Below are 12,980 nucleotides of genomic sequence, written 5' to 3'. Positions count from 1 at the left end.
CCCAGCTCCAAAGCTGGTTCTGATTCAACCAAGGTTTAAGAATGCCTACGCTGGCCAAATAAAGAAAGCTTTCACTGAGATTTAAATAACTGCACATAACTGTTACCATCATCTCTTCGGGATGGCAGAAGTCTTGCTCCTGAGATCCCTTCAATATCTCTGAAAGTTTGAAAGCAAAGACTTCCTACATAGAGGAGTTTTTCTATAGCCAAGTAAAAATATCTATCCCCTTTCCATATTAGTAGAAGAGAAAAACATGTGTTTATTATGGCATAAAGTCAATGTCTATAAATAAATAAGCAAACAAACATTGCAATATGCACTCCTACACCCACCCCGTGTTTACTCAGTGAAAATGGGTACGAATTTGACCTGCCACTTGTAGTGATAAACTTATAATGCCAGATTTATTAACTGATTTTCTCCTTTTTATCCCACCACTACAGCAAGAAAAATTCCATCCTGTTTTAAAACCTCCAAGGCCCTTGGAAGGACGAATTGCTCGACTGATTCAGAACCGACGTCCTCTGGAGGCTACTGACCAGCAAAAACCACCTTCCTGTCCAGATTGTACCCCTAGAGTTTTGTGTACTTTTCATACCTTTATACCCAGTTCTACAGAAATGATGGCACTTCGTGATAACACACTGGCAGGAGCCACCCATAAAAAACAGGAAATTGAAGACAAGATTAAGCAAGAACAACACCTGCTATCTGCCTATGCATCCCCACCTAGTTACCCAACAAAAGATCTGGCTAACATTTGTGACGTAAAAACATTTCCAAAAATCACTGATACTAAAAAGATAGAAGATTTGTACTGGAGACAGCTGACATTAAAACCCCAACATATATCTTATTGTAACCCAAACCATTATATTCCATATGAGCGGTTTAAATCTGTCATACGTGACCAGTGTAGTATGTGTCAAAACTCTGTTAGCCTTAATAAGCCTAGTATTTTAGAAAGTAAACCAGACTTGGAAGCTTTTGATTTAGAACATTTTTTAAGTAAGCGAGAAGAACAGTTGTCCTTAGACATAGAAAACGATGAGGAAACAAGACCTATTCTGGGTTGGATTCCTAGAGCTGGAGTGGCCAAGCCTCAGACTGACCTGCTGGAGCTTAAGAACAATTTTTCAAAAACTGGTGCACAAAAACGTTTCCATAAGTCAATTCTACAAGACCATAAAGATCTCAGGGATAAGGAGCATTCAGGGATGAAACACCAATTCTATGGCCATAATTCCTATTATTTCTACAATTGAGATACTCATCCCTTCCTTTGAAACCCAGCTTCTTGCAAGGAAAGTAAAACTATAACAGTTCTTCATGTTGTTGGATTCTGTTTTCTAGAAGAGCCATAATGATCTTCCTAATGAAGTTTATGTTTTCAGGAACTTAAGTTAGGATCTGGTCAGAGGAACCCAGAAAAGGAGATGTGCTTACTTCTTGAAAAGTTTAACAACTTCAATAAAATATTAGAACCAGAAAAATTTTAAGTCTTTGATCTCATTTTCAAATTATAATCCAAGGAAATTTTCCAAAATCTTGAAAAACAATGTGTATGACAAAGTTTACCTCACTGTTTTACAAAAATGAGTATTTGAAATTTCTATGCCCAGTAACTGACAGATGTCTATACAACTATAGTACCTTAATAAATGTGAACCCTGTCCTCTTCTGTAAATATTTGTACAAAATAACACCAAATACAAAAGACAAAACTCAAATGCCCAGTTAATTGTGAGACAGCTCTATAAATTACATTAACTTAATAAGTTAAATATATGGGCCCTGTTTTTTTTTTTTTAATGTAAACATGTGGACAAAGTAAGTTGGTAGAAAAAATGAAACTGAAAACGCTTTGCATGCACACATTCAAAGGTAGATGTTTCTTTTCCTTTAGCTCCCTGACAGAGAAACATAATTATTTCTTTTATGCAGGGAAAAAAATTGATTTTATTATGAAAATCTAACAATGGCTTTAATTAGTAACTGGTACGTTCTAATTGTGGCAAGAAAGGATGGTGTCTTCGTCTGTTTGGGCTGCTAAGACAAAATTCCATAAACTAGGCGTCTTACCAACAACACTTACTTCTCACAGTTCTAGAGGGTGGGAAGTCCAAGGTCATAACACTGGCAGATTTGGTGTCTGCTTCCTCACTGATGGCCATCTTCTCCCTGTAACCTCACAAGGTGGAAGGGGCAAGGGATTTCTCCAGGGCCTCTTTTTTAAGGGCACTAACCCTATTCATGAGGGATCCACCTTCATGAAATAATCACCTCCCAAAGGTTCTACCTCCTAATAAACTTTAGGAGTTAGGATTTTAACATATGAATTTTAGGGGGACATAAACATATACATCATAGCAGATGGCTTGATAGCATTACTGTAAAGCCATATATTTTTGGAAGGGGTCTACCAAGAGTTTGGCTAACCCTCAAATGCAAGTCAACTCATTTAATGTGCCAACAGGCATATTTTAGACATAGTTTATCAAGAAAAGTTCATAAGGAATTTCTAAGGAGTGTTTTGTTGAGATTTCATTTATTTTGTATGTTTCCTGACCATGTCACTTAATTACACCTCCTTTAAAACTATTCTGGGCCAAAATTATGGAATTTTTTTTTCAATCTCAGTTTTAGAGCACTTGTTATATTAGGTATTATGAGATGCAAAAAGTTACGTGATAAAAATAATATTGGAGAAAACTGAGGGCAACAAAACTATCACATTACTAATCACAGAATTCTCCACAGACTTTAATATGAAATATATCTGGGAATGTGAAGGGAAGGGAGGAATATACACATTTCTCTAATTTGATCTTTTTATCATACAGGTTATTATCAGACTACAATTCTGAAAAACTCTGGAAGATGGGACTCTGCAGTATAGGAATTGGGGGTTTTAATTGCACATTTTCCCCTGGATTGCAGGCACACAGAACTGCATTAGAACTATGGGCATTCACTCTACCCACCTCTATGTGGGTATGTGTGAAGAGAGAAGGCTGTGTCACTCCTGCATAGAGGTGGGTAGAGTGAATGCCCATAGTCCTAACTCCTCAATACTCCTAAGAGGATGTAAGACCTACTCCTAACTCTCTGGTTGTTAAGGCCTCTCTAGGTGACAGCTAATACCTATCCTCCAAGTATGCTCATCATAAGCTCAACTTTGATAAATATTTATGGAGACTTCCAGATTAAGATATATTGAAACCATGCATCTATTCTTACTTACTCTAAAAAGCATATTAAAACTATGGCAAATTATTTTGCTTTTTACTATATTTTTTTGTTTGTTTTATCCTACACAAAAAAGTATAAACCAGCCTGGACAGTATGGGGAATAGAGCCAAGACATTAGGAACATTCTGGAAAGGAGATAAAGATAGATCCTAACTGGCTGAAGACACTAAGAACTATGAACTGGCATTGGGGAAAACAGCCTGATTTACACAGGCTCAAAAGGTTTAGGAAAGGTTTAGGAAATCAGTACCTCTCCCAACCCTTTAGGAGAGGTCAAGTCCAGTGTTACAGTGCCTCCTGCTGATAAACCCAACCAGAAGCCAGAGTAAGGAGGTGCATGTGATGTAGTCCTTAGATTCCAATGTACTAAGGCAAAAAATGGTGGGAAATGGATGTAGACAGATAAGAAGAAAATAACCAGCACAATGTTCTTGTAAATACCAACTCCTCAGTGCTGACAGGTACAGCCTCCTTCCACACCAGGCTACCAGAAAACTGACATACATCAACTCTCCAGGACAGAAAGAATTCACAGCTGAGGTTGAGCAAGGCTACACACTGCCCTCTTATTCTCTTATTTTAGTTCTCATATTAAAAATGTCCTTTTCACGCTCTACCTCGTGCCACGTTTTTCACACCTTTGTATTTTTTGTTGGTAATTTTGCTGTTTAAGACGGTCCCCAAGTTTTCAGTGCTGAAGTGCTGTCTAATATCCCTAAGTGCAAGAAGTCTGGGACGGGCCTTACAGAGAAAATGTTTGTTAGATGTGCTCCATTCAGACATAAATTCTTAGACTTGACACCAAAAACGTGATACATAAAAGAAAGAACTGATGAAGGAGACTGTTAAGAGGATGAAAAGCTATGCTACAAATTGGGAAAAAATATTTTGTACGCCACATATCTAACAAAGGACAAACATCCAGAATACAAGATTAAGAACAAAGCTTGCTATCTACCTATGCATCTCCACCTTGTTACCCAACAAAAGATCAAACATTTATGACATAAAAACATTTCCAAAAATCACAGATACTAAAAAGGTTTGTACTGGAGAGAGCTGACATTAAAACCCCAACATAGAATACCTCACTGAAACCCAAACCATTACATCCCCTACAAGTGGTTTAAATCTGTCATACATGACCAGTGTACTATGTTTTTTTCGGATTTATATGCTATAGTTGTTATGTATACATATATTTTTAAATATTAATGTATACTTTCTACTATATTAAAACGGTCTGACAATAAAAAGGCTGCTTACGGAATATTGCTATGTTAAACTTTACTTAGAGGATGTTAAATCTTTAGAATTAAGGTTTCCCCCAGGGGAAGCCTCCATAGCTCAGGGGTTAGAGCACTGATCTTATAGAATTAAGGTTTCCCCCAGAAAAAGATTAATGGAAACATCAATTGCTTTTCAGACTTGAAAGCTGCTGTCTCAAAAAGTAGTTTACACAAACACTAAGTTTAAAAAAAAAAACCACTTTAGAACACAATGAATGCTTTTATTTTGGTATGCATCTATATCTCAGCATTTAGTGGTCCTGAACAGAAAAGTGGAAAGATGCAGCAATTTGCCAGGAAGTCAAGCCCACCAATTTCAGGGATCTGCTGTGCAAACTGAGTTCTTTTTCTTCCTTCCTTCCTTCCTTCCTTTCTTTCTTTCTTTTTTAAGATTTCATTTATTTATTTGACAGACAGAGATCACAAGTAGGCAGAGAGACTTGGATTCTCCAGTCCCATTTGACACCTCAGATAGTTGTATCTCTGTTTAACAATTCGACTGCAAACACAGCCAGAACCAAAACTCAGCTAAGCTGCTTCTACAGGAACTGTAAGATAATAAATGTTTGCTTATCATACTATATGCAGTTTAATTCAATGATCATAATTTTTATTTCTACAAGTTAGCTTTGGCTTTTTTAAAAATCTGCCTGGTTGGGGTGCCTGGGTGACTCAATGGGTTAAGGGTCTGCCTTCTGCTCGGGTCATGATCCCAGGGTCCTGGGATGGAGCCCCGCATCAAGCTCTCTGCTCAGGGGAGCTTACTTCTCCCTCTCCCTGCTGCTCCTCCTGCTTGTACTCTTTCTCTGTCAAATAAAATCCTTAAAAAAAAAAACAAAAAAAACCTGCCTGGTTGTTTTTGATAGTCTCTTGTTCATTGCAAACGCTTCTGTTTTCTACTTTGTCTAAATGTTTTAAATATCATTTCATATTATACATTCAAAAGGTAAATAAAAATTATTTTCTTTGTTTATAAAGGAAAATGACACCATTTCTCTTGTTTCCCCCTTCTAAGTTTTTCCTGTGAAAATCAAAATGGCCGAAGTCCTCACTCTAGCCTTTAAGAATGTAAGGCTCTCTGAGAGGTCTGGGCTTGATCCCTTGCGGTATGTAAACACCTAGGAAGAGAGAGCTTCTTCACCTTTACGATCTTAACGTAGGTAAAACTACTTGTTCTTTCAGAAAATAAATTTTATTATTCTTTTGGATGAGGATAACTAATTAAACAAAAGGCCAATTCCTGAGTGAACTTAGGGTGAAAGACTGAAAAAAAAAAAAACAAAAACTCAACCAAGAAGGATCTGGCCACAAACTGTGATGACAAGTCCTCCTACAGAAAACTGGTTACCATTAATCCAAGTAACAAGGAGTAATTGTGCTGCCAAAAGCAAATATTCTACTATTGATCCTAAAGCCTCATGTTTGTTACATGCTAGCTAAAAACAGCACGGCATAAAGGCATTATAATTAATTTAGCTGTATAAATTGTGAGATTTTATTCTGATTGGGTAGTTTCTTGTGGGCTACCTATATACAACCACTTCATTGTGCTTACTCAATAATGAACAAGTTTATTTTTGTAATATAGTGAAGTGAGGAAACATCTCTTTCTTGGTCATATTTTTACTTCTGCAATGATATCTAAGAATTCCAACTCCTACCGCCCTTTGTGGGTGTAATTTTGCTCTTTGTTGTTTTTCATAATGATCTTATGCTTGGCATTTCTTAAGCATAAGAACCCAGGCTCTCAGGATTCCCACTGAGAATGGGAATCCTGAGAGCCTGGGTTAAAATACTCCTTTGCAGACTTATGTTTGCTTCTGCCAGACACCAGAACACACTGCTCATCCAGAACTACTCTGTTAATTTTTCAGCTAGAGATTTCCCAGACCATGTGGGTAGAGTAAAATCAAACCCTAAAACTGCATGAGGGCTGACCTGCAGTTATGAATTCTCAGGGAATACTTTTTCCTTCCACCCAGTACCTAATGATGTGGAAAACAAAGACAGAAGAAAAATTATTAAATTTCCTTACTACCTACAGCCTATTGACAAGTCCTTGAAACAGGCAGAGTGACAGTCCTCTAGGGACTCAACTGCCTCCATATTAATATTTTGCTAAGGGCAAAAGACATCCTAGTCCGACCCCCCCCATCCTGTAAATCTACTTAACATATAAAAAATCCTTTAGAAATTTCCTTTATCTCTGGGCGCCTGGGTGGCTCAGGTCAAGGTCCCAGGGTCCTGGGATCAAGACTTGCATCACATCATCACATCGGGCTCTCTGCTCAGCAGGAAGCCAGCTTCTTCCTCTCCCTCTCCCACTCCCCGTGCTTGTGTTCCCTCTCATGCTGTCTCTCTGTCAAAGAAATAAAATCTTAAAGAAAGAAAGAAAGAAAGAAAGAAAGAAAGAAAAGAAAAGAAATTTACTTATTCTCTAAACCCCCCCAAGATGCGTGTTGGCAAGCACCCCTGCCCCAAGCATAGGCCCACTGATATACATCTGAAGGGCCTTATGACTAAGGTTTTATTAACAGTAATAAATGACCTTTCCCAACAATAGCTAGCCCCCTCAAGGTTCTGGAAACCTTGCTTCCAAATTCCTTAGAGACTTATGCTATTCCCTAAACCCCTCCCAACTTTACAGTATATAATAGACCACTCCTCATGACCCCAGTGCAACTCTTCCTGCCCACAGGTTCTGCCCCCGTGCTTTACTAAAACCACCTTTTTGCACCAAAGACGTCTCAAGAATTCTTTGTTGGCCATTGGCTTCGAACCCAAAGAACGTTAGTTCTTTCTTACATCATCTAGGGCCAAGCCAAACAAGACTAACCTGGTTCTTCCCTTTGCTCGTTAACAGACTATAATTTATCCTCTGGATTCAAGTGTTTCAGCATTATGCTGGGGTCTCAGCCAAGCCTACCTCCTCACCCCCTTACTCTTACCTTTTATGAGGTTAACTTTCATTCTGCTGAGCTGCTGTTAAAGCCTAAAGTTCTTTCACTTCAGCAAAAGTCCCCAGGATGGCCCTAAAGTCAGCTTAAACTTGCCATGTTCATTTTCAGTTCTTGTTCCCCACATCACCCCTGCCTCCAATCTGATTTCTCTTACTTTCATGTGACTTTGTTAAATGTTTTGATCTGGGGGAAGGGTATCTTATTAGATCTTTTTCATCAGAGGGTCTTTAAAAATATGACATCCAGTATGTTGGTGGAAGGAAATATCAAAGACATCTGTTTTATGATAGCTATACTCCTTACCAGCCACTATCAAACATATCGGATAAGATAGAGGTAGGTGGAAAAGACATGACATAGAATAAAAAATAGAATATTATTGTTCTCAACTAATTCTCTCAGGTATCTTGAGTAAACTGTAAGTACTATCTGTCTCTTCCAACTTGAATACACAGATATTATAAAACATAATTTATGGTATCTGCTTTAGTAAAGGAATGTGCCAATTATTTACTTTTGCTGTTTTCTCTTTCCTCATCTTCCCATTACTCTCAATAACAAGACTCTATCCACAATGTTCTTAATTAAAAGTATTAAGAACTTCTGTTTTCTATTCTCCCCTTCATGGGAATAAATTTTAAATGATGTCAATCAATTCACTTGATCAAGTGACTTAATATTACATCTACATGATCTGCAGTATCAGCACAATGATACTCCCCATGAGTCAACTTCTCTATGAAAAAAGACTAGTAACTTCTGATATAACTAACACAACAGATTTTGATAGAACTATACCTATTTAAAGACCACGTATTTCTCGGAGGGAAATGGGTGAGAATACCAGTACTTGGTTTCCAAAGTACAGGCTAAATTTTCAAGGTGTTGCTAAGCTTGGTCTTTTAAATACATGGTTAGTCAAATAAGCCTACTTCAGCAGTACACCTAAATGCTCACTATCTTGGTCGCTTCCAAAAGCCACAGAAGGTCTTGAATAAGTGTGATTTCTGCTGTTTCACAGCCCGCTTTTGTAGCAGTAGTGTGTACAATTTTAGAGGAGGGAATTGGAAGTCAGGACACAGAAAACAAAAAGAAGAATCCAGTTATATAGAGAGATGGGTGGTCTGGAGCAGATATAATAGTACCCGTAATCTGGAAAGGTTGCAAGGCAATCTAATATCTATTGCTTAAATTGGGGGCAGGAGAAAGATTACTAGAATGTAAGCTCCACCAGAGAAAGAGTCCTCATGATTTACTCCAGGTACATAATATATATTCAGTAAACATCTGACTGAATGCAGGCAGTACTAGAATGTAAGAGGAAAAATTCATCACGACTTGGGGTCTGAATCAGAAGGACAAATGAGTCAAGAAGAAACTTGCCAGTGGAACTGACCATGTCTGGAAAGGGAGCTAGTTCTGGAGGAAAAGTGTAACTGGAAGCTGTAGTATCAAACCTGCATTTCTCATATGATACCACCGCATTCTCTTACTTGATCATCATTTAACCTAGGCTGGATGAGAGGCAAATCCTCTCTAGATTTCCAACTATTCTCTAATCACATAAAAATGTTTCTTCCTAATGTTGCCTACACATCCTCCTTGTTCCGTACAGCAACGCGAGGAAGAGACGGGTGTCGGCACAAAAAAAGCCGGCAGGTGTGGGGCCAGACCTACAGTCCAGTTTCTGCCGCAGCTGCAGAACCTTCCCCATTCCACAATCTTGGGGCGTCCATCAAGGGGAGAGTTGAAACATGACTTCAAGTATCAGAATGAAGGCGAAACAAGAACATGTCAGAAGCTCTAGTCCAACTCTTACAATTCTTAGCTCCAGGCTACCCCTTTTGGGTGCGGTTGGCACCATTCGTGGAAACACGATAGGAAATGGGTAAAGGTCGTCAGCTGACGGCATGGTAGCCGGAAGACCTCTAAGTGCGCCTGAATTAAGGCGTTCCCCTCGGGGCAGGCAAAACACCTCCCCTTTAAAAAGCACATTACGTCAGCGAGCACAAGGGCAGTTACCTTCGCAGGATGACACCCTCGATCCAGCACGCAACTCCCCTCCACCCTCCCCTTGGGTACACGCCTGCACACACGGGCAGAACGGTGATGTCAGCCCTTCCGGCTCCACCCCGTTGTCGTACATCCAATGGCCTGTCGTAACTGCCGGCAAGAGAGCAGAAGGGCACCTGCGCGGCACACCCTACCCTGCTAGCCGGCATACGCGCGGGTCGTTGACGTAGGCCCTGGAGACTGGAGCCAATGAGGCGCGGTGACGTCACCACGCACCAGGCGGCGCAGCCGCACGTCTTGCCGCGAGGGGACGGAAAGAGCTCGGTTGCACCAACACCGGTACTTAGGTGCAGACCGGCGTGTCCTTGGGTTTAGAGAGCGGGACGTCCGGCTTGCGAGCGGACACCTTCGTTTCGCGCGCGGCGAAAGAGCGGTGAGCGCGCGGCGCGGAGGCCGTAGCGGGCGGTAAGCCGAGCGCGGGGGCGCGCGACTGCGTTGAAGGTGCGCGGGCAGGCTGAGGCCAGCGCCCGGGTTTTGCGGGTGAGGCCCACGTGAGGCCGGCAGGCCCGGGAGTGACGACGACCCCCGCCTGTGGTCAGCCAGCACCCGATGGGTTACGGCTTGAGATGGGGCGGAACCCCAACTGCGTGGGTATATGGATTCGACCAGGGTCCTGAAAGCCTGGAGGAGACATGGGTACAATACGACTGAGACCCAGGCCCTCGTAGTCCGGGCTGAGGGGCTGTGGAAGTGACAAACAAGACTAACCGAGATGAGGGCGGGAACGTGAGGGACGCGTGTAGTGCCTCACATTCTCCTTCACAGGGAGCAAAAACTGTTGCTTCTCCGAAAAGAAGTCATTTTTCTTCTGGGTCACCTGTCGCTTTTCCCCTCAACCTGCCTAGGCATCTCGGGAAGGTAGGTTTCATCAGTCTCCTTGAAACCGGCCTTATTGGGTGACCTCGTGGTTGCCTCCTTGGATCCCAGAGCTGGAGGATGGGGGTCCCCGGGAGACCTCGCAGCCCGCCACTGCCCTCCCACCTACACAGTAAGGCAGTTAATAGTGACCTGAGCAGCCTGAATCAAGCACGACTTACGTTTTTTAAATGTATTCAAACTTAATCAGAGAAGTGGCTTCGATTTGTAGTATGAATAATTAGACTTATTTAAAGGTTGAAATTTTTGAGGTTTTGGCTTAATGTAATCATGGTTTTCAACTTACTCAGATTTGTGACTTTTTGTGACCTTGACCTCAACTTTTGAAACCATTTTGAACTTGGCTCCCACTTTACTTACTTGGTGTTTAATTCCGTCCTAAACACTCATGGATGTGTATTTAAGGAAGTTCTTCCAGCTAGTGGTTTCTGTATTACAGAGTCTGTTGCAAGTGTACTGAGTAAAACGAGATTCAGAGATTTCATCCTGGTACTTACATCCTAGATTGGCAGTCAATAGTAATTGTCAGTAGAGAAACCACTGATTGCTTTCTGTTGGATTTTTACATGGAGGGAAAAGGTAATAAATTGAGTGTTTCATTTTTAGATTTAAAAATGGGTGATGTTGAGAAGGGCAAGAAGATTTTTGTTCAGAAGTGTGCCCAGTGCCATACCGTGGAAAAGGGAGGCAAGCACAAGACTGGGCCAAATCTGCATGGTTTATTTGGCCGAAAGACAGGTCAGGCCCCTGGATTTTCTTACACCGATGCCAACAAGAATAAAGGTAAGAAGCTGGGGGCAGGGGGCAGTTTGTAAATAACAGAAGCACAAATTGCGTGAATATAACCAATGGTAAGTCCTTTATCAGGAGTGTAAAATATTTAACAATACATCCCTCCTTGTTTAGGCATCACCTGGGGAGAGGAGACACTGATGGAGTATTTGGAGAATCCCAAGAAGTACATCCCTGGGACAAAAATGATCTTCGCTGGCATTAAGAAGACAGGGGAAAGAGCAGACTTGATAGCTTATCTCAAAAAAGCTACTAAGGAGTAATAGTTGGCCATTGCCTTATTTATTGCAAAACAAAAATGTTTCATGACTTTTTTTATGTGTCCAATTGATCTCATACACCAGAATTCAGATCATGAATGGCTGATAGAATATTTCTTTTGGACAGTCCTGATTTAAATAAGGTTGGCTTGTGGTTAAATGAATATGATCAGCTTTTTGAACTTTGATGGTAATTCTGGTTTAGCAAGTGTTGTCAGTTTTCCCCTTTTAAAAATATGATCGGAATTGATTAGTAATGTTCAGCTTTTCACAGAGGTGGTAAATGCCATCTTTAGACTTACAGGAGATTGGTTTTATATTTAGATTTATATAACTGGTTATATTAATATATTTAAATACTGAGGAAATCCCTTCACTGTCTCAGAACCAGCAAGACTGAGCTGTGTTTCAGGTTGTGTTCATTAGCCTGTTAAAGGCAAGGGTTGAAGATAAGCTGTCAGTGTCCACTTTTTTTTTTCTTAACTATCCAATTTAATTAAAATTTCCTGCATCTAAAATGTTGCCTTTTGCTTAATGAAAGGCATTTTAGTGTGGTTTATGTATAATATTAAATAAAGAGTATTTAATACTTCTCATTTGATAGATCTAAGGTCAGATGCTTTTAAAATTCAGTGTGAGAGGATATAGCAGCATACATGGATTGTGAATTATCCACTAAATCAGACTAAGTTATAATTCAGGATTGTCTTCTAAACAGCTATTCAGAGACACAACTGTGGAAGTACCACATATGTATGATTGGTAATGGTCCTTTTGCTAACTTGTTAGAAGGGTTAAAATAGAGGAGATATATCATCAGCACAAATTTGTAAATTATATGATAAGGCTCAAGATAATTAAAAACAAAATCACAAATCATTTTTCTAATGTGCTTGATTTAATTAATGACTGATGCCAAGATTTTGAGTAAAACAGTTCCAAGTACTTGTGGAGCAGTGTTTCTAGTTATAGTACTTGTATTTTCTTAGTCCCCTAGGACACCCTGAACTAGAACAACACTTCAATAATTCATCTTTATAGAGTTTCCTCAGCCAGAATGAGCACTGGAGTGTTAATACCAAATGTGGGTAGACTAACATGCTTCTAGTCATGGTTTGGGGGCATATAACTATAATTTGTGTACCAAGTTATTGCATACATAGTCCATGCCATAAGATTGAGAATAGGCCCTAGAAGTTTTAATGGAGGTGGTGAAATTCTCAGTGAAGGTAGTCTGGTGGTGATGAAGGCCCTCTCTGGGACAAAGAGACTGGGAAGAGGCTTTGTCAATTGTTTCAGAGGTGATGGAGGTGATATTAAGGCCTGACAAAGCAATCTGTAACTTGTGAATCTTATTTTTAATCATCAGAGAAATGTAAGTAAGCAAAGAAATCAGGAAACATGCAGAAACAATATGGGAAAGCAAAAGAAAGCCTGCTATAATTCAGAGGAAAAACCTTTGTAACAGAGAACTT

General features: G+C 40.1%; 2 protein-coding genes across 5 annotated transcripts in view; both read left to right on the top strand.

Moving 5' to 3' along the window:
• Positions 1-1,326, top strand: part of LOC111147409 (chromosome unknown C7orf31 homolog) — a 39,591-nt gene extending 38,265 nt beyond the window's left edge. The window contains exon 10 of the mRNA XM_022503415.1: positions 447-1,326. Coding sequence (XP_022359123.1) covers positions 447-1,268 — 822 coding nt within the window. The 3' untranslated portion in view covers positions 1,269-1,326. The remainder of the gene's footprint in view (positions 1-446) is intronic.
• An 8,500-nt stretch (positions 1,327-9,826) lies between these two features.
• On the top strand, positions 9,827-12,384 carry LOC111147305 (cytochrome c). Of its 4 annotated transcripts, none has more exons than XM_022503279.1 (3): positions 9,827-9,950; positions 11,060-11,236; positions 11,360-12,384. In XM_022503279.1, exons 2-3 carry the CDS (start codon positions 11,068-11,070, stop codon positions 11,506-11,508), a joined length of 318 nt encoding a protein of 105 aa, XP_022358987.1. In that variant the 5' UTR covers positions 9,827-9,950; positions 11,060-11,067; the 3' UTR covers positions 11,509-12,384. The 4 variants fall into 4 exon arrangements, with proteins under 4 accessions (XP_022358987.1, XP_022358988.1, XP_022358986.1 ...); XM_022503280.1 differs by having other exon boundaries at positions 9,936-9,982; XM_022503278.1 differs by lacking the exon at positions 9,827-9,950 and adding an exon at positions 9,994-10,435.
• Positions 12,385-12,980: the final 596 nt, after the last annotated feature.

This window comes from Enhydra lutris, unplaced genomic scaffold, assembly GCF_002288905.1.
Source record: "Enhydra lutris kenyoni isolate GAN:26980312 unplaced genomic scaffold, ASM228890v2 scaffoldscaffold16, whole genome shotgun sequence".
Lineage (NCBI taxonomy): Eukaryota > Metazoa > Chordata > Mammalia > Carnivora > Mustelidae > Enhydra > Enhydra lutris.
This window is presented reverse-complemented; position numbering and strand designations above follow the sequence as displayed.